Source organism: Saccostrea cucullata, unplaced genomic scaffold, assembly GCF_032062105.1.
Source record: "Saccostrea cucullata isolate Sc308-1 unplaced genomic scaffold, CSIRO_AGI_Scuc_v1 ctg2431, whole genome shotgun sequence".
Classification (NCBI taxonomy): Eukaryota; Metazoa; Mollusca; class Bivalvia; order Ostreida; family Ostreidae; genus Saccostrea; species Saccostrea cuccullata.
Genome location: NW_026936634.1, coordinates 14,993 through 41,250, shown reverse-complemented (window position 1 = coordinate 41,250; position 26,258 = coordinate 14,993). Strand labels below are relative to the sequence as shown.

The window sequence follows — 26,258 nt, the reverse complement described above, 5'->3', positions numbered from 1 at the left end:
AAATGCAATGTAGAAGCAAATATTAAATGAGCCTCTGAAAGAAAAGATCACACACAATTCTTAATTGTTCCCCGCTGAAAGTGGAAGATATTTAAAATTTCTGTCTGTCCATCCTTCCATATGATATCTCAAGAAGCCTTGAGGCTTTTGCAATGAAATTTTACACATTAAATCCGTAGGAAGATACCAATGAAATGAGGTCAAAAGGTCAAGGTCATAAATTACAGAAATTCTGTCTGTATTACCGGTAAATTTTCTGTTTTTGTGCAAAATCTCAAGAAGCCTTTGAGCTTTTGTAATGACATTTCATATAACAACTCCTTATGACCAAATGAAGACCCGTAATTTTTAGGTCAAAAGGTCAAGGTCTTAAATTCATACACTTTGTGTGTAAAACTTTCATTTCCCAGCAATATCTCAAGAGCTTTTGAGTTTTTGCATTAAATTTTATACCATAACCCCCTATAGCCCCTCCCATCCTTAAAGTACCCCACTCCTCAATCCCTCACTCCAGGTCAGCACATTCTCTTCTTTTTTCTTCTTTTGGCTTTAATCTTTAATCAAACTGATGACAACTTGAGTAAGATGGAAAATACTGTGTCTTTATAATCTACTAATGTAACTGTACATCATTGGTGAAGTACAGAATTAAGAAGGAATTTAATTCTTATATTTTGCTTTAAAAAAGAGCACTGGTATAGGGGGGTTGGTGGCAGGAGCTGATATTGTTTTTGTTTGAAAGAGAATGGTCTGGCACTGTTTTAATGTTCAACATACTTTAAAGATTTGTTGAATTGGAATGTCGATCTAAATTTCCATCTTCATTCTTGGTCTTATCTATATGATTCAGACAAAGCTAGTTTTCTCAATATCAATGACACTAGCATGTACCTCTGGAGTAAGTGAGCTGGACTTTGTTTGTGCGGATTTCCTGGTCCTGAGTCCGGACCACACACTGATAGGTGCCTTTATCCGAGTCCACGGTGTTGTGAATCATTAATGTTCCGTCATTCAGCATTGACACTCTGTTGTCTCGCAAGTTCACTTCTACGCTGTAATATTGGAAATGAGAAACTCACTAAGCACACTCTATATATACTGTAAATCACGTTTTATTCGCGAGAACTTTATTTTCGCGAAAATTTCATTCTCGCGTTTAAAAGTATTCCCTACAATTATATAGAGAAAAAACAACGATTTGTGAAAATTATGTCTCGCTAATAAAGAGTCAATGACTATCTCGTGAAAATAAGGTGTCATGAAAATTTAGTGTTCTACAGTAACTTCTTATTGTAAATAATACTCTAATTATTTACTGTAGATGTACCTTTTTCCTTATGAGATTAATTAAAGCTAAATGTATATACTGGTATGTTTTCAAAACTTTCCCTCAGAAATTTATTGCAGCAATACTGGTTCAAAAAGTGCATTTAAGACCTATACAATACTGTATTCCAAGAAATAAGCCTATAATTATTTTCTCTACTTGCAGGATCAAACAGAAATGGGGATTCCATGAAACTGAACCCCCTGGAGAAAAAGTAATTTACAGTAATTGATCTCTGAAATCTATGTCAAGAGGACTTACAAGGAAATACGATAATGATACCCTTTTACTGTTTCTTTCTATCAATGAAAGCACTCACTTTCCCCAGAGCCCAATAAAGCTACCAGCATATTTCCCCCCTTTCATTAAGTACATTCAGATACCAAAAATAATGCACTCATTACAATCAAATGAATCAAATAGTGACACACACTGACACACCTACAAAGTGATTTTTTCATCCACCCAGTCCTTAAAATAAACATAAAACACATTCCTCCCTCATTCTCCAAACTCTAAAAATTTTGGCAGATTTTTTGACTGGAGACATAAAAGATTGAATTAGCCTGGAATCAATTAACGGATGCTTATTTATGTATCTTGACGTAACCCCGTGTTATGTGGTATATAAAAACAATGACAATTTACCCACTCATTATGAAGCCAGGAAATCTTGTAGTTTTCGTTTCCTTCTGCACGGCAAGAAAAATACGCTGTGTTTCCCATTGTGATTATCGCATCTCGGGGTTCCATGGTGAAGTGCGGGGTGTCTGCAAATTTATCATGTATCACTCTCTATTACCATCATAGGAAATTGCAAGAATTTGATAGTGAAAGATTCTTGGCATTTTTTTTGTAAAGAAATAGACTCAAAAATTTCATTACACTTAATAGGAAATAAATTGAATTAGATAAAATTTGACAGGAAATGAGATTTTCTATTATCAAGATATTTGCTTTGAACATAGGCTCAAAACTTTTTAAACTTTTTTTAACATGCTGAAAACATTATGATACTCATTTTTTCTGTTATTAACCAAAAAATATATTTCCTGATTACATTAAAACATATCTCTTATTTCTTTTAAATTAATGTTTAAACTGGTTCATTAAATGTAAAAAGCTGAATATCTTAGAAAGATTTCAATGCCCCTCTCAGTCTCTCCAGACAAATTCATAATACACTAAAGATATACTTATGTATCAGGAGTCAACAAGTTCCTGTAATTCTGTTTCTTTTTCAAACCATTATATATGATTACTATAATATTTCATAATTTTGATAATAGAAGAAAATTGAAAAAGAACTACACTGGAGATGATTATTATTAAGTTCATGTTAAATACAGTTGAACTTTGATATCTTGAACACTGATATCTTGAATGCCATGGATATGTTGAAGTGATGTGGAAGTCTCAACCACTAATTCTTTAAATATTTTATCTCAGACATTTGAAGTCCTTGGATATCTAAACTTTTTTCTCAGTCCCATCAAGTTTGAGATAACGAGGTTTGATTGTAGACAATTGAAAACGGTAAAGATATCAAAAAGTGATGAGTCACATATAAAAACTAATAAGTCAGCCAAAATACAATGCAGTGATAGCTTATATTTGCTATTATTTATAGGGTCATTATATCAACCACAGAATTTACAATATGCTAACTTAAAATGAGGTTATTGAAATCCCTGTAACATTAACTTATGTGTGAGTCGACTGCTTTGGTTTAAAAATTGATTATACTCTGAGCATACTCTTGAGTAGCTAATAATGGGAGACATAAACACTATATGCAGGTCATAGTAGAATATTACTCTATAGGTTGGCTAATAAAGGAGCACAATGAGTGCCTATTTGGATTCCAGAAGTTTGTTGGAAGACTCGAGTCTCGAAATATGACATAAATGTTGTCAATAAGGAACTCAAGCATCTCAACTTCAGAGTATTTGTGTGTAGAATCAGAGTGATTTTTCAATCTTATCAATATACATGTATAAAATAAATGGCCCAAATATGGAAATATTTTGACCGAAATCATTTAAATTTAACATCTTAAAAATAAAAATGTACTTTTTTCAATTGGGATATGTACCTCCCTGAAGGTCATTATTCTTATGTAGGAAACTTTTATACCTTCTTCGGTTCATGTAATCTGACTTAATGAAGGCAATTTTTTTTTTATTAAATATGAATGACCTACCCTTCATGATGAAATCATTCATACAAGATTTATGATATTTAATCCCCAGTTGTTTGATATAAGATTATTCTCAAATTTCAAATAAATGACTTTATAATACCTACTAAATGGGATGAAAGAAGCAGAAAGACAGCTTTAAAGATCACTTTTGGACAATGGAGACTAAATTAACCAGAAAAACAGTTTCACATTCAGGGTAAGAACAGACAAACTAGATATTGTGCACACCTCACACCTGCATAAAATATGATTCAGCCTCTTACTCTTAAACAACCTTAAAAATGTGCAGACATAAATCGTAATTTCATCTTTATCCTTTCATACAATAACACTTCCAATCTATCTCAATTTACTCCCAGATGTCCAGGAATAACATATCATTTATCCAGCTACCCGTCAGCCCAAAACACATACGTTAGATGACTTTTTTCCCTCATGGAATGAAATATAAATTTCCAATTTGCTACATGATGTGATAATGGAAGAAAAATATCCTCTAGCAGGCAAATTTATGCAACCTATAATTTGTTTGTTATTACATTAAAATATGTATGTTTTAAAAAAATTGTTTCTGTGGAATTTCGTATGTGAGACCAATTTATTTCATAGAATTTTCCAAAATTAGATTAACTAAGGTTTTACTTTTCAACAGCTAGAGCAATAATTTGGGCCAAAGTCTGCAACAATGAGACAGACATAAATTCTACTGAAAATTATAATTCAAATCCCTCATTACTGAATATTTAGAGTTGCATCATTTTTTGAAAAAAAGTTTGTTGGTATTCAAAAATCATCATACCGCAGTTGCCGAAGTTTGAATCTGTGAGCTGAATGAGTGGTCTCCCCCTGAGTTCGGCGGGGCCGTGACATGTTGCTGTGGCGTGGATTTTTCCTATATTCGTCTTCAGAAATTTGGAAAACCATTTCATATCACAATCACAGTTGAGTAAGTTCGAATCTAATCGTCTGAAAATTACAAATTACAGAATATTTTAGATTGACAGATACAAGGTTATTTCAATCTAAATGTCGAACAATTTTTCAAAATTTATTCTGAATACCCCGGTAAATGACAGTTATTAGTTTGTGATTTTCCCCTTTTTTTCTGCACATGTGAACATGATTTAGAGCAAATTACAGATGATAATTGCATTAAATATTAGATTTCATAATTATCTCTTTTTCATACTATGGTAATTAAACAGAATTACTTTCAAGTATTTTAACAATTCAGGCTTCAATTTTCCTTTCATTTATTATTATATATTAATGGTAGTTTTCGGGCATCTTTAAAACATGAGAACAATTATAGAATCAAACAACCAATGTGCATTGGCATTTATTTTTTGTACTATAGTACTCAAAGGATGTCTGAATGCCTTTCAAAACTTCTTTCGATAACCTATCCTTTTAAACTCTAAAAATCTGATGTCAAGCAATAAACTTTCCTAATTAGCGCCAGTTCAAATATCAGAAATCTTTGACACTTTAATGTGTAAAAATCTTCACAGTCAAATTCTGTACCATAATTTTTCCTCCTATTAGCACATTTCCTTCCCCTCTAGACATAAAACAGGACTCTTTGATATTAAAGCACAGATATATTCTGAGCATGACAAATTTACCGGTGTTTGTCAAAACATTCAGAGGAAAAAAATTTTAGCAAAGAAAAACCAGCTGTTTATAAAGATATTGGTAATTACAGTAAAACATGGTTAAAGTGAACGCGCTTATAACAAATTGACGCTTTAATACAACGAAGTGATTTTCAAATTCATTCTTGTGACTTCAGAATATAGTATAAATTTAATTAATGGAATAATGGATATAATGAATTTCACTTATAACGAAGCAAAATCGTCCATCTCTGACACTTCGTTATAAGCCTGTTTTACTATAATATTGGTTAAAAGTAATTTCTCTCAAACAACAAAATACTTTTCTGCAACAGTGACAGCATTTCCTTTAAGGACATATGGTCATCAAATGAAGGCATATTTTTTTTATATACATGATTTAATTTATATTATTATAAATATTCATGAAATTCAGAAAATAAAAAAAACTATCTCTTCCTTTCATGTTCCATTGAACTTAATTAAATCCTGTTTAACAAATTCAGTTATCATAAGTTTATTTTGGTTTAAATATATGATCATTTCAAATTCTTTTATAAAGATTCTGAAGCACGAAATAAAAACCAACAAATAAGCATGTGCTAAATCAGTAATTAATATAAATGACTATGTTTGTGCTAATTTTATGAGTAATCAAGTACTTGTTTAGCATGTGATGATGTGCATTATGCATAAAACTTCACAAAAGGGCCAAATAATAAGGTTCACTAAGAGCCCTTTTTGGCCCTTGCACTGTCAATATCTAAAAAATCTGAACTGCTCAGTTTTAGTTGAAAATATGATTGATTTTCAATTGAACCCTTGGAGACTGCATAACAATTCAAACTGACATAATTTTCTTGCTAGTCCATGTCTTGAAAATTTCTTAAAAGTGATAAAACAATTGCATAATAGAGATTATAAATTTACAGAAAGATCAGACTTTTGACTTAATGGGACAGGGTGTCATATTTATGTGTGAGTTGAAACCAACATTGAATTATGTTAAAAAATGGTTAATGAACTTAATTTGTTTTGATTTTAAACTCCTGCATCACTGCCCTAGCTGTATCCTCACCATTCTTTTGAATAGGCTGCGATGTAAAACCAGCATATGTAGTTTGATAAAATATCTTGAATATATATGGTTTCTTTGAAACTAAGCTAAATTCAAACGAAAGGACAGATGGAAGGGTTTTCTAGATCAAGTGAGCATAAAAAATTATTGAAATCTGATTTTATATCATTTTTTTAAAAATCCATCTTTTTAAAAAAGATCAATTGTTGTAATACCCAAGGGTCATTGGTTGAAAAAAATTGGTGATGATAAGAAATAATTGAACCTTTACTATGACTTTTATCACCTTGACCAGGTCAATAAAAAATCTGAAAACTAAAAAAATAAAATATATAAAATAAAAGTCTAAAAAAAAATTCGGATGAGAATCTAGCAATTTATTTATTATGGCTTTTGTTTTGAAGTCTGCATATACTATCCTTGACTGCCCTAGAAAAAAAGTTAAAATTAATTCAATCCCCCCCAATCCCCCATCAAAGTTTGATTTTGGGGGTCAGCTTTTAGCCATTATTGAATATAGTCCTTTTCTTATTAAAGTAGATTGTGAAAGTGCATCAAAGGAGAAAACCCTGGTATGAACATGATAAGACTACCATGAAATACCAGAGTTTTTTTTGTGGTGTTTTTCTTATCACACAGAACACTCAGATGTGTGTGATACACAGTTATGTCATACGCAGCATTGATACACATGCAAATACTCACAATCTTCGAAGATTACGGGAATGTGAAAACAAAGCAGGCAAAATTGTCTGTATTTTGTTATGGTGCAAGAATCTGCAAATACAAAGCAATGACTTTTCCTGACAATATATAAGCATTAATGCTGCTAAGCCAATACACTCTCTGAAACTCATATAAAAGGCACAAGAATATTTTGGGGGGTTGGAAGAAATATTTTATAAATAGGTATATCTCTCCTCATTATTTGTTTTTAAAATTGTAAGAAATTTTTCATTGTAAAAAATTTATTAATAAATGTCTTTCAAAATTGTTTGCATTCTTTTTTATTCAAAATTAAAAAAACATGTACTGGGTAGATGTTTTGTGTTTGATTCTTATGCCATATATGGTTACAGTAGCAATAAACAGAATTTACTAAGCCCACCTGCATGGTTTTGAAACAGCTTCCAATACACTCTTCATAAAAACAAATAGCAAACACGACTGTTTTTATAAGCAAAACATGACCAAGCAATTAATGTGTTCATAAAATTAAACATTTAGCAGCCAAAACATATGATACAGCACTGGTTTATGTTAACTACATTGTGTGTCAGGTTCAGCTGATTCAGTATAATTTGCGCAAGTTGTTTCAAGCTTTTATCCAAAGTGTTTCTATGCTCCCATAACTAAAAGACTCTGGGCCCTATAGTTTTTGGTCTGTTCATCTGTCTGTCTGTTAATATGTTATCTGTTATCCAAAACTTTTTAACCTCATGCCCATAAATTTTAAATGGTTGATGCTAGGGCTTTCATATTTCTCCAATAATGTATTCCTTGAGAAAAGATCTTTCTATGGGTACAGAAATATGACTTTGACCTCATGATATTGACCATGAAGTATGACACACTTTTTGGAAAACTTTAACCTATTCCTTGTGGAATTAAGATCTTGATCTTTTTGGGATGTTACCGCTAATATTTTGAACTCTTTACCTTGATCATGGCATTTGACCTACATTTTAAAACTTTAACCTTGGCATTGAGCTGCCATACGGGCAGATCAGTGATTCACAAAAATATATTTTTCAAAATACTTTTCCCCATGCAATATCTTTATACAACTCACATTGTGTCTGATCAAAGCTGATTTTGCTGGTCCTAGTAGTAGTACTCCAAATCTAAATAATGGTTCTTTTGGGTTATATAATGACAAAATCAGCTACTACTAGGACCATCAAAGGAGGAAATATTGACCTGAATTTGATTAATTGTATTGGCCAACAATTCCAAACACTATACTGTTAACTTATTCCAGATCAAAGGCAGATTATAAGGTTTGGGTAAACCTAGATATTTTTTTTATTGAAATGGTATGCCCCCCCCCCCCCTCTCTTTTCATTTGAAATTTTTGTATGTAAAATTTATGTGTCCATTATTCTAAAATCAAAGGGAAAAAATCTTTTTTATTGTAAGAACTTGTCAGCTTCCAGGGGCTTTGGCCCCCAACCCCCCAAAAAGACCTTGCTTTAGACCCACTGGGGGCTTCAGTACAGCCACCTGACCCTCTGTCTTCTTCTACTTCTACTTCTTCCTCTGTTTGAGACCCAACATAAAGATGTATGATTCATATTGCAGGATACCCAAATCATCCTAGCCCAATCACTGAATGATATCAGTATTCATACAAATATGGTTTCAAATACATGTACCTTGGAAATCTTTCATATTCTTAATAAAAATGAACTTTTAAGCATAAGTGATTATAAAACAAGCCAGTTAAACAATGATTCTGGTAAAAAGTACTGTAACAGTTGAACTTTGGTATCTTAAACACCATGGAATTGTCAAATTAATTTTGAAGTTCCATGCAACCTCATCTTCTCTAAGTGTTTTTACCTGGATATCTCAAATCCCTGGATGTTTTGGAAGTTTTTTCATGCGCGGATCGAGAGGGGGGGTCGGGGGGTCAGGACCCCCCCTGGAATTTACCAGGTTAAAAAATGCATATGGTAGAGCAAGAAAAAAGTTACCATGGACCCTCCCTGGAAAACGCTGACCCCCCTGGTAAACGCGAATATGTGTGAAATGAGTATGAGAAGTGAAAGATTTGAGGTAATAGAAGTCACCGCTACCCCCACCCCCATCCCCCACGAAATAGGTTTTTTTTTTTTTTGCTTGTCAAGAAATTTCTGGGATTGGATTTTTTTTGACTGGCGTAGACCCCCCCTGGAAAAAATTTCTGGATCCGCGCCCGTTTTTCTTTGGTCCCATTGAGTTTGAGATAACAAGGTTTGACTGTATGCACTTGCTGATATAATGGTATACAGGGTTTCATCAATTCTTAGCATGAAAATGATTTAAATTCCTTTATATGCCTGTTAAGTTTAAAACCTTTTCCTATGAAGCTTTTTCTGATGTCAATAAGTATTTCACTTGTATGGTGATCGAAGCATAAATTTGCTTTTTTTTTACCCAAAAGTTTCTCATACTTACATTTGCTGGAGATTCTCTAAGCCATTGAAAGCTTGGCTTTCTATAGACTTGATCTGATTCTTATATAAATATCTGGAAAAAATAAACACATTTGTCACATTTTGTCTAGAAATTTTTCTTGCATTAATAAGAGTCAGATATCTTTTTTCAAGAGCAATAAATCAACTCTGAAGTTTGTTGATAATTGGCAATGAAAAAAATATAAACTTTCCTTTGACTTAAGCGTAAGTTTATCTGACATTTCCTCACAGGCATATCTTTTGAGAGTTTTTTATGATTTGAATTATGGGAAATTTAAAGTCTTGCAATCTCCTGCTATAAATGTTTTTTTAAGTGGATTTCCCAGTCATGTTGTATCATCGCAAAAGAACTATTTCTCAAATATATAGTTAAACTAATTAAGAGGCCTGCATAAAAACTGACCTTTGCTTTTAATTACTGTTAAAGCACATATTTTTGTGGAGGTAAAATTTTTATTGATTTGTCATATAAAGGACAATAAATTTTGATGTTTCAAAGGTAACCCTACAGTTGCCCAAGTCCTAACCCTATGGTTGTTCCAGTCAACTGAATGCATCTCTAAATTGAAGAGTTCCAGTAATGGAAATCAAAAGTATTGATGCTTATAGCAAAGTGTCTTTCATTCCCTGTTGGTTTTAAATATTGTGAAGCTAATGGATATAACAAATTAAATTTCTAACAAAGCAAATATGGAGATAACTAAAAGTATTGAAGCCAAGCTCAAAACTCCATTATTGAACGATACAAATTTTGGAGCAGCTACACAGCAAACATGGACTTCTAAAACATCAAAGGTTGGATCAGGTGTCATTGAGGAGTAAGCATTCCCTTCAGCCCATCTCTGGCATTTTGTTATAAGCTTCATATATTACTTTTTTATTAGGTATGTTGGACAAAAGACACCATTAAAATATACAACATGTATATCCCATAGTACCTCTACCAAAAATACCAAAAAACCTAGCATTGAATCACATAGATAACCAGATATTTAGAAGGGTGACTTCTCAAGGATTTTTACATAACAAAAAGGGAGATGGATGTACATGGAAACTATTTTCTATAGGGGGAAAAGTCAGTTTGGGGCTTTTTTCTGTTCAAAACTCAGAAAATAACAATTTAATAATGCCATATTTTGAAAACAGTCATCCTTTATGCCATATTCTTTCTTGATTAATATGATCACATTCATACACTCAACTCCTTTTGAAGCAAAGGGCAAGGTAGGGTAACCATTGAATCTGGCCCCCTTTTTGATGTAAAAATCAGAACACAGTTATAACTGTGATAGTTTGTAGTTAAGAACTTAAATTGATGCTTGTCTTAATATCAGCACTAATTTTGATTCAAAGCTTACATGTAAGACAAACAAATTTTTCATCATATTTGGGTACTTTTCATTTTTGCCTATCTAAGATTTTTACACAATGAAAAGATGGATTTGACACTAGTGTATAAAATACATAAATCTGGTAGATAGGCAAGCTTGTGCTCTATGTTTTCTGAAAGAAAATATGTTGTAAAATTGATTAAAATTTGCATAAAAGTGGGAAAAATCAGAAATTGTGACGTATCTTCTGCCCTTCATGTGACGTCTGTGTATCCCATAACTCAATAGAACCTAAACATGTACTCATTTTGCAGCAGGAGTGATAAGTGGTTTTCAATTTATAAACTGTTGCATCATTCTAAAAGACATCCCAAACCAGGGGCCAAAAACGAGTCTTATCCTATCTGGTCCTTTGCACTTTTGAAAACATCAAATTTTTATAGCATTTTGAAGACAAAATTGTGCCTACTTCTTCATACATTATTACCTTAACCAGCCAATGTTTAGATATGTGAGGCAGTTGTAAGTACACGTATGGTGTAATTTAAGCTTCTTTTGTTTTCACTTTCTCTTGAATTTAATTTAAATTCACTTGATTTATAATTGCTGAGCAAAGGAATTTTTTTTTATCAAAAGTGCACCCATTTACATTTTGATACACCTTTCTTATTATTTTGCTAGACAAATAATTTGAAAAACATTGTATTAATTAGGAGGCTTAAACATTTAGGTTAATGAGGGGAGTTCATTAAGTAACTTTCATGAATGCTAGTTAAGCATTTATAATCATTTGTCAGCTGATTCGTATTACCTTGTTCCAGAAATATCAACAATGTCTACTTACAAATATTTTAATTCTGAAAGGCCTTCAAATGCGCCATCCTCTAGCCTTTGTATCTGGTTATTATTAAGTAGTCTGAAAAAGAAATTAAAACATTCAATTCAATTTTTTGTTTCAATTCACGCTTGAGGTGCACAAAACAAAAACTTTCTTTGTGAATACTAACACAATTAAAAACACATTACTTAATAGATACTGAATTTGACCAACTCTCCCCTAAATGGTCAAAATTACAAGAAGTTGTATTAGAGCTTATCTAAGAACGTAATGAAAATTATTGGATTGCAATTAAAAAGATCATTAAGAAATGGTAGAATAGCATCATTGATACATGATGTTATCTTAATTATTAGCTGATAACAATTTTAATTCCTTCTCATTAACAGGAAGTTAAATGCAACTGTCTCTGACAAGCTCCCTGTGATAGCTTATTGTTTTCCTAGTTTATTTGAGCAGCTAATATACACAGATGACTTGGAAAATACTGTTCTACATTCTACCTAATGATATAAATTAATAAATTTTAAGATCTATCTGTCTCAAAGAATGGGAGTATCTTTATCAGGGAAAACTCCCTGACATAAAACTGACTCCCGAGTCTTTGTCATGTTTGAAGACGGGACAATCATAACAGGACAATAAATGACACAGATGTGACTCATGTGAAAAATGACCGTTATGGCAACAAAAAGAAAGATGAAGAAAACCTGGGCTGTATCCCCAGGCTTTGTTGTGAATGTCTGTCTAGTGGCTGCACATCACAGATTTATGTAGAATTTATCAACTTCTCAATGAATGCTTGCAAGCCATATAGCATACCAGTTTAATTTAGCTTCTTCACCGAGAAAAATCTGAGGTGCAACTCACATCATCTTTTATTTTGGAAACCAGAAAAAAATAGGAAAATAATGCTTAACGATGAATCACAAAAAATGACATAAGCAAGGTTTTGGGGGAAAATTTGGGATGTATAACCTCTTAGGAATTTTTTTTTTTGTGCTGCAGATGATCATGTGATATAAATATAACGATAAAATCTTAATTGTGCACTCAGACTAACAAAGCACTGGATTGCAAAAGAACCACAAAGGAAAAAAGATACCCTTTGACATGAAAAAGAATGAAATGGATTTAAAGTTTATGTTGCATCTCATGTAGTCCATCCAAAAAATCTAAAGTGGCTTGTGAAATAAAACCTTAATGTACTTTTTTGAGTGGTAAATAAAGCCAGATAACTAGGTATAGTGTATTTATATAATTAGTCTAAATTTTTTTTAAGGCTCATGGGCCACATTGCTCAGCAGCACACATTAGCTAGAAAGAGCAGAAATCCGTTAAGTTTTCAAAAAAAAATTTAATTACGAGGGGTTATCAAAATTTTCGTGGACTGGGGCTATAAAATTAGTACTATGTAGTCTGTGCTTCAAAATTTATATGGAATATTAAACAACAAAAAATAAAGAAATGTTGAAAATTTTAGATTGATACGTTCATTATTTGCCAAATTATTATAAAATAAAAACGACATTATATGATCACCCGGCGCTGTCGTCGTTTTTTTCATGACGTCCGACAACGTCATTGTTTATTTCAATGTCTTCTTCTTCTACCTCATGCACTTTTTTGGATGAGATTCCCTGGAGCTGAGTAAGGACTTAAACCCGCCTTGTTTATATGACTCTACAATGTCATGAACAGCGGCTTTCAATAAATATAATATTCCAAATGGATTTATACACTGGAAGAGATCCTCGCTTGATTGTGCCAGTATACTTTGCTTTTGAGAGTTCAATATCTACAACACATGATCAATGTCATTTTTTGACGCGATTGATTTTTCACACCTTGACTACAAATTGACATTAACTGTGTATCCTTTTTCTCTCTGAACATATTTGACATTAAAAGACAAGAAGTCTGGGTGCATATTATTTTTCTGTATCCAGTTTAAACATTTCTTAGGTCTATACCATTATTTCAGGGGCAAAACTTGATAGAATGTTAGAAAAAGAAACCCCTCCCCCCTTTTCACATCATTTTCAAGGCCTCATTTATTTGGACATTCCATATAAACTTTACGATAAAATTTCATACAACTTACGAAATGAAGTGGAAATTTCATATTTTATGGAAAAATTGTGTCCCAACACATACCTGAATTGACGGGATTTTTGGATGTAAATGTTCTTATCAAAAGAGTTTTTTTCTCAGTTACACATAGGTTGCAAAAACGTCGTGTTCGAGGTTGCGCCGCCTGGACATACCATTGCTTACCAAAACATTACTAATTTATTAAAAAATAGAATTTATGATTTATGGTTTATTCTTTAGATAGAAAAGATGATGCTAACTAGATATTTTAAAATTCATTGATGTGCCTAAAGCGGTTTTAATTTTATAGCGCTAGTCCACGAACTTTTTGATAACCCCTCGTATATGTGATTGCAAGGGCATATGGTTTGTTCATGCAGACTTGAACCTAAAGTAACCAAGGATGCTTCCATATTTTGTTGACCTATAATCATGGCTTTAGGATTTCTTTTTTGGCCCTATCGTAACCCTTGGGAATATGATTTGAATTTGCATCTAAACTACCTGAGGATGCTTCTGAATTAATGTAACTAATCATAGATTTACTATTCTTGGTAAGATTTGATATAATTTATCCTATAAATAACCATGTAAAATTTTGATCACCATTTGTGGCTGACCTCCCAACAGGAGCATGATTTGAACAACTATTTGAATGTAAAAATACTCAAGAATTCTTCAAGATTTTTTCCTGTAAAACTTTTGATTGTCCATTGAGGCCCTTTAAAATTTCTATCCCCAGGGATATGATTTGAACAAATTTACACTGAGTCAGCCTGAAGCTATTTCACACAATTTTTTTTTTAATCTTTTCTGGTCTTGTGGTTCTTAAATGATCAGCCACCCAATTTTACTTTATCTTAATTATCTCCCCTTTGAAGAGAGTGTGTCCATTTACGAGAACAAACTTGAATCCCCTTTACCCAAGGATACTCTAGCTGTTTGAGTTGGATTGAAATTGGCATAGTGAGTCCGGAGAAAAGAATGAAATATTCATTATTGTACAAAGTTGAATATGACAACAACAACAAACAACTGACAAAATTTGATCAGAAGAGTTCACTTGAACCTTCAGCTCTGATGAGTTAAAAATAAATACATAAAACTTAAATTGCAGAGTTTAAGGATAAAAAAAATTCTGTGTAAACTTATTAAATCGGAAGAGATTATGCATTCATCTTTTTTATTTGAGATAAAAACTTTAATACTGCCTTTTAACCAAAGCTATCCATTGCAACTAGCCTCTGCCAAAATGTCTAGACAACAGATTTGCACATTTTCTTTGAATTTTATTATCAGGTTGACCAGTGATGTCATCAAAATATAAACTTGCTTCATCTTGCTCAGAAAGGGGGGGTTTAGTGCAGACGGATTCATTCAACCAAGGCCACCCTCTCAGTTCTACATTAGGGGCCACCCTCCTTGCCATGAGAGACTTATCTTATGTCATCAGGTGATCTTTGATTGCCTGTGTCTAACAGTTAATGAATGCAATACTGTTTGTATTGTTACTAAGAGATTGCAGGGTAACTGGGTTCCTACTGTTTTCATTGTTTTTGGCTCAATTCATTAATCATTTCTCAAGACCAGCTATTGCATACAAATTATCTGTTTTGCAAATTGATCAAGTGCATTATCAAATACTCTTCTAAAACTTAATTCTTTCACATGAAAATGAAGACCTGTTTTAAACAAACAAAAAATTGAATTGATGATGCAAGTGAATTGTTGAATTTGCATTTAAATATACTGTATTTTAGAAATTAATGAATCGAAAGGAGGATGATGATCATGTACTGCTGTTCATCTTTAGTCATGCACATATAATTGTGTTCCTGTTTTGAATTTATAGGGCAAAAACACAGCACTTAATTCTTTTATACAGACCCTAGTGCCTCTCATACTATGTGTCTTAAAACAAGAGATATGAATATAAAACAATTTACTTTTTTATTTTTCAATTACATATTTTACAACATGATTGATATATTTAGCTGATAGAAATAATGACAGACATATAGATGCTAATATCTTGTGATTTTTTAAAATAATAAATTCAAGATATATCATACTTACAAAGTGGTTATTTTTCCATATTGTCTAAATGTTCCTTTTGGAATGTTTCTTATTCTATTAAATCTTAAATCTCTGAAAAAGAAATAGAAAAAACATTCAATTTTAAGAAAGCATTAAAAAATTTATTATTAAGTTCTTATGATATTAGTATAAGAAAAACAACCTTATACATGTATCAGTATTTAATCAATAAAATATTATTTATAAATTTTCAAGTTTGAAAATTGTGTCAAGGGCTACAACTCATTGGAAAATGGAATTTATAAATAGTTCCTTCCCCTTCAAATATAAATCAGCTGTTTGCATGAGAGACATATTGCGCAATACATCACAAATAATCTTCCGGCTTACATCATCTGTAAGGGGGGATTTTTTATGATAAACCATGCAGTAAGAGATAATTAATATATCTTTTAAAGAGCTTTTTTAAACAACTTATGACACTTTGAAAAGAAGCTGTAAAATGCCTGATATATCGCATCTGTTTATGTAATCCCGGCAGCAATTAACCAGCTGTGGGTGTCTGGGGATGATGTCAGAGCAGGGAATTCACTGTCCATCCCCCCCAATACAGAGACGCCATGTGCCACTTGCTGTGCGTGTTTATGAAGCACGGTGGGACTTCATCTTGCTAATCAGAACATTATCTCTGCCTCTTTACAGGCAGGCACTTTCTTTGATTCTAGTTTCATTGATACTGTATAACATGAATCCAGCAGACACTTGGTGGCTCATCAGAGAGTATATTATTTGGCAAGTCCCCTCCTTCATCCAATTTAATACACAGCAAGTAATAGGGCTCTATTTTATCTTGTTATTGCAAGCATTGAGTCATTTAGTCATTTCACAACAGCTCTTGGTGTAAAAAAGCATTAGGGAATTTTTCAACTTATGCATGATAACAAGATTGTTAGATTAGATAATATTTAGGCAAAAAAAGAGCATTTAGTATGATTCAACAGAAAGGAAAACATAAATCAAAAAGAATTAACAGTTTTCTTTTCTTCTAGGACAGAATACATTAGAAATAAAACAAAACACAAAGCACTTCAACAGGTGCAGCAGAAAGCTCAGCTTTGGATGCAAATGCGTACACCACATTTTCTGCAGTAGCAGCAGGATCAGCTAACTGATTGACGTGTTTATGGATGCTGAAGGCAAGAGAAGTCAAACATTCCCACTAATTTGTCACCACTTCCTATCATCTGTGCATCTAGAAGCCATAAACCACGCAGTGGCCCTTATAGATTCAAGCTGGGCTTTTATCAGCTACTTGCACTAAGTTCAGTGACCATAACACTATTTTTGAAAAGGGTCATCACCTTTTAATATTTACAACTGCTACTGTAGCCGTTTTCTAATGAAATTTGCAATCGCATACACATTGTTAAAACTTTTACCCAGTACCCGTATTTAACAATGTTAAGTGGCAGGTCACAAAATTCTATGTTTTGAATAAAGTTGAATCTATACCATGTAATGAACCCAAATGAAAAAGAAATCTAACAAAATACTTTCAAAATATCTTCAAAACACTAACAAATCATACTTTTATATTTTCTTAGTATGTTTTGAAAGTGTTGCATTTAATGAAACATCAATGCAAGACTTTACAGGATGGAGTGACATGGTATTTTGTTAATGTTTCATTACATTGTTGGTGTTTTATTAATGTTTCCCGCACCTCAGATCTCCAGATTTCCGCATTATTCCGCATTTTTTCCTCATTTTAATATGGAAAAAATGTGGAAAAAAATACAGAGAAAATTAACAATACGGAAAAGCAGAAAATATACGGAAATAATCCGGAAAATATACGGAAATAATATGGAGAATTGGACTTAGTCTATTTTTCATCTGGAAAAATATTGAACTCTTAACTTAGAATATTTTTCATCCGGAAAAAATACGGAGCTCTGGACTTAGAATTTTTTCATCAAGAACAAGATGTGTTTGTGAGACACAGTAGCACCTGGCGGCAACATTAAGTTCTAAAAAGCAATTTTTAGCAAATGGGTCTCAGTCAAGGTCACACAATCATTGTTCTTGGTGTCATTTGAAAGCACTTTATTAGTGTAGTATGCATACCAAATATTAAGTCTCTATCATCTATGGTTCAAAAGTTATGGCGAAAATTCCTATATTTAGCACATAGTTCACAATCAAGGTCACAAGGTCATTGATCTTGGTGTCAGTTGAAGGTGCCTAATTAGTGGAGTATGCATACCAAATATGAAGTCTCTATCTCTCACGGTTTTAAAGTTATGGCGAAAGTTCGAAAAAGCTATTTTTAGCATAAAGGTCACAGTCAAGGTCACTGACCTTGGTATCAGTTGAAAGTGCCTAATTAGTGGAGTATGCATACTAAATATGAAGTCTCTATCTCTCACCGTTCAGAAGTTATGGCGAAAGTTCCAAAAAGCTATTTTTAGCATAAAGGTCACAGTCATGGTCACAAGGTCATTGACTTTGGTGTCAGTTGAAAGTGCCTAATTAGTGGAGTATGCATACCAAATATGAAGTCTCTATCTCTCACGGTTCAGAGGTTATGGCGAAAGTTCGAAAAAGCTATTTTTAGCATAAAGGTCACAATCAAGGTCATAAGGTCATTGACCTTGGTGTCAGTTGAAAGTGTTTTTGTAGTGGAGTATCCATACCAAATATGAAGTCTGTAAGTCTCACAGTTCAAAAGTTATGGCGAAGGTTAAAGTTGACAACAGACAAACAAACAGACAGACATACAGCTAAACAGACAGACAGGACAAAAACAATATGCGCCCCGAAAAAATTTGGGTGCATAAAAACTGTCTTGGAGTTAACAGCAGTTTTCTGTTTCTCCTGAATGTTATGTACAATTTTATCGGGATCGGAAGAATGTTTCAAAAAGTCGGGCTCAGTGATCAATTAATTTAAACAACAGACCGCCAAAATTTAACCTTGGCCTCCATGTTGCAACGTCTGCTCTGTCTAAAGGAAGAAGTTTGTTGACCAGACAGCCTGAGATCGTATTGCTGTATCAACCAAAAGATGCAGATACACGTATTTCATATGCGGTAGGTCACTCATATTTTTTTAACGTGTGTCACTGTGATGATGAAAATAAATACTCTAGGCCTAGGACTGAGCTACCAGGCTACGTACGTTTCAGCCAATATGCCCATGATTCAAATCTTTCAATCAGCTCATAGAATTTTATTATGGTTAACCACAATTAAAGGTGTTAATTTTGGGGAGCCGTGGGGTGTAATCTCTAGCAATGATTTACCATACATTTTTTTTTTTGGTAGTGTCTGTGCATGAGGAGGAGATTTCTGAAAAAGAATAAGTGCTTATTCAACTTACTGCGATTTTAACGGGCTTAAAGCTTGGTCCATGGATGGTTATGTTTGAGGTATATATATTCTTTTTTTTCTTTTTTTATTGCTTGTTTAATTAAAAACAGTCAACTATGATTGTCATTATTATAAATAATATTTTAAACAAATTGATATTAAATTGAAGAACCCAAAATTGTGTTTATAAAAAGATTTTAAAAGGAATAAAAGCAATGAATTTAAATTTTATTAATATCGCACCATTATAATTTAAGTACTTTTTTTTTAATTGATAGGATTTGCCAATTTGACCGCAAGTGCTGTTGCAAGAAATTAAACATGCAGAGACCTTACAAATTACAAAGAAGTCTGAAGAAAATTTTTATTGGACAGATGGGTGTAAAGCACAGACCTGAGAATATAAATTGAATTGTGAGAAATATGAATCAGGGATGCAGGTAGAAAATGGCAAATGTGATCCAGATTGATAAAAAATGTCTAAAATTTTTTCTTGTTTTGTAAATATTCAATGCTATGTCAGTTGTTATTTTTTCCCCAATACCTAATAGTGTTGAACATTTCACTCACACTTTTGCTTAAATAGAATGAATAAATTTCCATTTATTTAATATGAATATTAAAAAATGCCACATTTTTTCCATGATGAACTTGTGGCTTAAATAAGAGTTCCAGTTTTTTTTCCATACATGCTCCTATTTGTTTGTCAAAGATATAAGATCCAATACATTGCTCATGAACGTAATGTGTAATTTTGTTCATTCATTTATATGTTTTTTTTTCTCATAATGATAAAATAAATTGTATATAATTTTGCACATTGTTGATGGTTTTGTAAATATTTATGTATGTATGCATCATGTAGCGGTTTTATTAGCCATTTTATAACCATGTGATTAACTCCGTATTTTCTCCAGATTTCCGTATTTCCGCATTTTATCAACCAAGTAAATACCTCCATATTTTGTATATATGGAAATGCGGAAATCTGGAGAGAATACGGATTTTACTCCCATCCACATTTTCTCCATATTTTGAATACGGAGAAAATCTGGAAATTTGAATCTACGAAAATCTGGAATGAATGCGGAAAATTAGTCCAAATACTCCCGTCCGCATTTTTTCCTTATTTTGAATAAGGAAAAAATGTGGAGATCTGAGGTGCGGGTTTCTTTACACTCTGCAGAATGAAATTGCATTTTGAAAGTGTTTCATTATACTTGTCTGCATCAAAGTAATATTTTGTTAGCATTTCATTTGATTAACAGACATGTTTAGGGTTGAATTATCTAGGTGCAGTAAAATCTTCCAAGAACAACTTATCTATTTTCATCCTGTGTTACTAGTTTTGCGCCAATTTTCAAACCACCAGCACTAGGTCAGAGAGAAACATAGAGATTGATGAAGGGACATGTAAAGTATATACATGTATATTGATCCCTGATTGGAAAAAGCATAATCAGGATGAATCTGGATATAACAGAGGTATTTATTTATTGCATGACATAAAGTTCTTTTATGCTGGACTACAGTAACCTTCAATCTGTGAATGTGGATCTGTACATATATGGCCTGTTTTTATTGGGGTTTTGTTCATGTTAAGATTGACCTTTAATCCATATACTACCCAGCTTATATCAGTTTTAAGCACTGGATTAAATGATGAATTATAATTATACTTGAAAATTCTGTGAAAATGTATGTGATTTGGAGAAGTGGCCAATGGCTTAATAATTATATCTCTCTTAAAAATTCAAATTTAGTGGTTTATTGATGATTTGTTGCTTATGATTTGTTAGTAGTTTGTTAGAGTGTTTCGTAAGTATTTTGTTAAAGCGTTTTGTTAGTAGCTTGTTAGAGTGTTCCGTAAGTATTTTGTTAAAGTGTTTTGTTAGTGGTTTGTTAGAGTGTTTTGTTAGTGGTTTGTTAGAGTGTTTCGTAAGTAGTTTGTTAAAGTGTTTTGTTAGTAGTTTGTTATAGTGTTTTGTTAGCTCATTTGCATGTGATTTGCTATACTATCAAAATACTTTCAAAACATGTGTTTTGTAAGTAGTTTGTTATAGTATTTTGTTTCCCCCTTTTTTTCATTTGGGAAGCCTATCACAAATAAGTTTCATTTTTTCTGGCCAGTTAAGAAGTTTTTAAAGATGCCATTAAATTTCCACTGATTCTTAATTGCCTAACTTTGAAAGGGGGCAAGGTCCTTTACTTGAACAAACCTTAATTCCCTTCACCCAAAGATGTTTTTTGTGGTAAGTTTGGTTGAACTTGGCGTACTGGTTCTTCAGAGAAGGAGTCCATAATGTGAAAAATTTACAGACAGACATCAGACACCCTTTGATCAGTAAAGCTTAAAGATACCCCAAAATAATAATGTGTCAAAGAAATAGGAAATGAAGGACAGACGGTCACATGCCAATCAATTTGTCTGGGATTTGAGTCTTAATTATGAATGGAGACAGAAAATCTTGAAATGAAGATCAGAATCTCTACAAGGATCAAGCCACAGTACTACATGTCCCTGCTCTGACCCCAACTTCTCTGGTGAGCTTCCTTAAGCTGCTGAGAGGAAGAATTAAGGAAGTAATGCACATTAATGAACAGCTGTGGCTCTTAGAGTGATGATTATCATTATCAAGTCCAGTTGGGCATTCTGTATCAAAAATTTTAAATGACAACCATTTCCATCAAAATGGAGAAAAGTATAAAAAATTCAATTTTATTTTTCCTAGGTATTTAAATTGCCATGCCTTTATATATATATATATATATATATATATATATATATATATATATATATATATATATATATATATATATATATATATATATATATATATATATATAAAACATATAGGCTTTATATTTATTTCAACAGGTCAGATTAATTTCTTACCAAAAAACTGAAATCTGGACTCAAGTGGAAGGGGAGGGGTAAAAGAAATATTTCTTTGTGAAGAGGTGCTTAATATTAATGTACAAATGTCTACCAAAATTTTGCTCATTTGAAATTTTTCAAATGTCTGTGTTTTCTATGGAAAACCTAAACAAGAGGCCCATGGGCCACATTGCTCACCTGAGTAACTTTGGTAATGCAGTTTTTTTACCAGATTTCCCCTCTTGTTATACCCATTGTGGCCCCCTACCCATCTGTCGTGATTTGAATACTTTAGAAGGATGCTTCCACATAATTGTCAGCTTTTCTGGCCCAGTGGTTCTTGGGGAGATTTTTAAAGATTTTTCCTATATAAGGCTTCTATGTAAAACTTGGATTCCCTATTGTGGCCCCTCCCAACCCCAGATGTCATGATTTTAACAATTTAGAATTTACACTACCCCAGGATGCTTCCATATAAGTTTAAGCTTTACTGGTCTAGTAGTTCTTGAGAAGATTTTTTGATGACATTACCCTATTTTTGTCTTTTGTTGATTTTCTCCCCTTGTAAGGGGACTTTGCCCTTCATGTTTCTCAATTTAAATTCCCCTTCACACAAGGATGCTTTGTACCAAGTTTGGTTAAAATTGGCCCTGTGGTTCTTGAGATGAAGTTGAAACTGTCAAAAGTTTACAGACGGGCAGACATACGGACAGACAGATGGACATCAGGTGATCAGAAAAGCTCAAGTGAGCTAAAAAACTAAACTTTTGCAATGCTTACTCTGACTTCAACTTTAATATTTACATACTTGGGTCATTTTAGGAAGAGATATAGCAAGCGTTTGATATCCTGTTTGTTAGATTATATATCTATTTTTTAGTGTTAAATTTTATGAATTTTACTAAAATTTATGATTTTTGAACTTGGATGACAAAAGAATTAATAAATGTTTGCATGAATTAAATTTTCTTTTAGAACCAAACTGTGACACATTACACCTCATTGCCAGTTTTGAATAGTAATGTTAAAATTTAGGTAGAAATAATTTATGTTCCAGTGAGAATCTCGCTGTGACCCAGTGATAGGTGACCATGGTCAATGACCAAAGGTGACCATTTACAGACCTGTAACATTCATTTATCAACTTCTGTCACTTCAGTGGGGCTATTTAACTTCAGCACCTACTTAGACAAATGAATTTCATTCAGTTTCAGTGTTTCAGCAGAGAAAAATGTCAAATATTTAAATATTGAAGATTTTGCTAACTAAACATGAGTATTAATGAAGAAAAATTCATGCATGGGTTTAACCTAGAATTTTTCCATGAAAGATAAGTAATAAATTGAATTAAAAATTTTTGAAAAGAAATTATATATATACTTTCATTGATTCCTACCAGCTAGCATGCATCTTTTAAGTTGGTGCAATTTACATGGTAGGTCCTTTGAAATTAACCCATATTAAAGAAAGATGCTTGAAAATCAAGATATATATCCTAGCTATAATCTTTCCCACTTAATCCTTAATACTCAATTTGAAAGGAACTTTCTTTGAATCTGCAATGTTTTTACACTTAAGTGTTACCTACCAATTGCACTTATAAGGTACACCAATACCATAATTATTTTTAGCACTCTGTCAGTACACATTGACTGAAGATAACTCGCCATTATAAAAATCACATTCATGACCCGAGCGTACCACAGAGTATATTTACATATAGACAAAAACTTTGCCAGAGTCAAACAAAATATGCCATTTAAAGAGGACTCATTTGATAATTCAACTGTTTAACAAGACCCTCCCCCAATAAAATTTCTGTCCGTGCCAGACAAATGAGATTGCTAAAGTTCCTAGGTGTCACAGACAAATTTAACCTGACGCCTACCAAGAAATCTAATTCTTAAATATACAGCTCTCATAAAAGGAACAGACACATTAAAATTCTAGAACAAGTATAATGAATACATGCATGTATTGTACACTGATGTTCAAATTTCCTTTGAGTACCCCAGGGGAGATATGCTGCAAAAAGAAAATACATTTCCCAGATTGCTTCCCCCCATGCAGACAAAGTGATATTTGAATCTTTAAGACTAACAAAAAAATAAATCTTTTTGAAAAAAAAAAATCCTTTGTCAACAACTTTCTTTATAAAAATGGGAGAGTTTTAATTGATGCATATTTGTACTGTGTTCACCTTCCTTTTTAAATTCTGAACAAACTCCCTATTTAATCATTTCAAGAAGAAAGGAAGTCCTTCATATTAAATGGCTACTTTTTCAGTTTGATGGTTACATAATTATACCCCCTTCAGAACACAAATGACTTAATCTTCAACAATTTCCCCTCTACCATAGGAAATCGTCACCTCCTGAAGTGTCGTCGCTGTTTAGTCAATCAGTCGAAATATTTGGCATATTTATCTTGATCTGGTATAAACGGAGCTTAGTGTGACAATGTGAACAATTCGGAAAATAAATTGTCAAGCCAAATTCTTATCATTAAACATGGCAGAGAAAAACAGTGAATCAGCTCAAACTAAAACAAAGAAGGTGAACTGGTTCACAAAAAATTGACTCTGCATGCTACAAGCTAGTTTGGGAAATTGTGTCATACCAGCTGGCTTTCCATTCTCTTTAACTCCTAAATTTGTAGATCTTTCTTTAAACATTTTTTTTTCGTTTTTTAATATTAATTAAAATTGTTAATAATTAATATATCTGTAAAAGATTTTCCAACATGAAGGGAGGTAGCTTTATTTTTGTATATTAATTAAAATTGTTATTAATTAATATATCTTTGAAACCAAAATGGCAGTATAAATAAGCGAAATGTCCGATGATTGCAATGGCTATTAACAACAATTATGTAGATTGTTTGGTTGTGGAAACAATGAAAGAATATGTTAGGAACACACGGTGAGTAATAATTTGAGATTACAGTTTTAAAAACATGGAGAAATAAATCGAGAAACAGCGCACTTTTTTGTGCGCAATAAATATACAGTTTTTTCAATGGGTGGCACTGTAGCTCTCCGGTCTATCAATATATTTTTTCGGAGAGCTACAGATCTGCAGCTAGAAGGGAGGGAAGAGGGAATTTCAATACTTATCACTCACAATGATACATGCAGATTTTACTATTAATTCCAAAGAGAATGGTATCCCCCATACATAAGAAATCTAGAAATGTTTTAATAACTGCACCCCAAAAGTGAATCTGATTTTGGCTGCAGTTCTTGCTGAAGTAAGCTCAACGTCAGCAATGGTGCTGAAATTGGCAACCATGCCATGGAGTTGTCAAATTCTTCAATTAAATATTAAGTCAGTCAGTGCATGGTAACTCCAAATAAATAGGAAAAAAAACAACCACTTCTGTGAACCTAAACTCATCACACATATTTTTAACAGACTTATAAAATAGTGATTACAAATTCTACCATTGAGGACACAAAGGAAACTGTGGTATTCATAAATGTTATGATAAATCCCTCCTCCAACTATATAGTGATCTCACTGGCATTAGTGGGTACATTAGGGTTAGTAAAGGTGATATTCTCTCACTGACCTGAATTAATCCTACATTTAATAATTTAATGTGTGAAATTATAAGGATTTACCAGGGATTGGAAACTGACACATCACCCATTTAAACATGTGGCAGCTAGCTAGTGTAGAAAGTCAATGAATCTTTGTCTAGTGTTAAGAACACATTATATCTCAGTATGATTTTCAATGTTCCATAAAATTTTTTGATCTCTGTAAATAATCACCAATTATTGAAAATTACTCTCTCACATACAAGTCCTGAGGGGAAAAAGTGGGAGAAAAATAGCAGCCATTTGTGACTTTAATATCTGAAGTATAATTGCTATGGCAGACTTCTATAACTATACTGGGGGGCTCCTGAATAGATCTACAGTGACCAAGTGTGTGTGGTGGTGTCTGATTCAGACATAATTCCAGTAAAGAAGGATTAAGGCTGTTGACAATCAAAGTTAAAGACCAAGACATATAAAACAAGATAACAAAGCCTCTGTATTGGATTTTCAACTGAAACAACCAGGCCTGAGGCAGAGTAACCTGGCCATATATTCGAAGGTTTATTCTTGTGTAAATAATTGATTGCATAAACAAATATTGTGATAACATCTAGTTTTTCCAGATAAGTAGATTATCTTAAAACAACTCCTCACAGGTGGTAATTTGGAGATTCTTTTCTCCATGTCGAGCCATATGTTTTCTCTAAAGAGACGGACAGAGTTAAAGTGGCCCGATTTGTTGTTCCACAGCACAATGCATAA

At 32.6% G+C, this 26,258-nt stretch overlaps 1 protein-coding gene and 1 long non-coding RNA gene across 4 annotated transcripts in view; one reads left to right on the top strand and one right to left on the bottom strand.

The window, feature by feature from the left end:
- LOC134245972 (peroxidasin-like) overlaps positions 1-26,258 on the bottom strand; it is a 40,852-nt gene that overhangs the window by 12,925 nt on the left and 1,669 nt on the right. The window contains exons 2-8 of one of the 3 annotated variants that reach the window (XM_062728200.1): positions 15,743-15,814; positions 11,579-11,650; positions 9,384-9,455; positions 6,930-7,001; positions 4,330-4,496; positions 1,980-2,097; positions 892-1,052 (exon numbers count right to left, since the gene is read on the bottom strand). In XM_062728200.1, coding sequence (XP_062584184.1) covers positions 892-1,052; positions 1,980-2,097; positions 4,330-4,496; positions 6,930-7,001; positions 9,384-9,455; positions 11,579-11,650; positions 15,743-15,814 — 734 coding nt within the window. Of the gene's footprint in view, positions 1-891; positions 1,053-1,975; positions 2,098-4,329; positions 4,497-6,929; positions 7,002-9,383; positions 9,456-11,578; positions 11,651-15,742; positions 15,815-26,258 lie in introns of those variants that run through there. The other 2 variants (XM_062728201.1, XM_062728202.1) reach the window with 2 other exon arrangements.
- LOC134245969 (uncharacterized) lies at positions 18,610-19,605 on the top strand. The gene is made up of 3 exons (XR_009987560.1): positions 18,610-18,795; positions 19,030-19,133; positions 19,353-19,605. It is a non-coding gene; the product is annotated as an uncharacterized LOC134245969 (long non-coding RNA).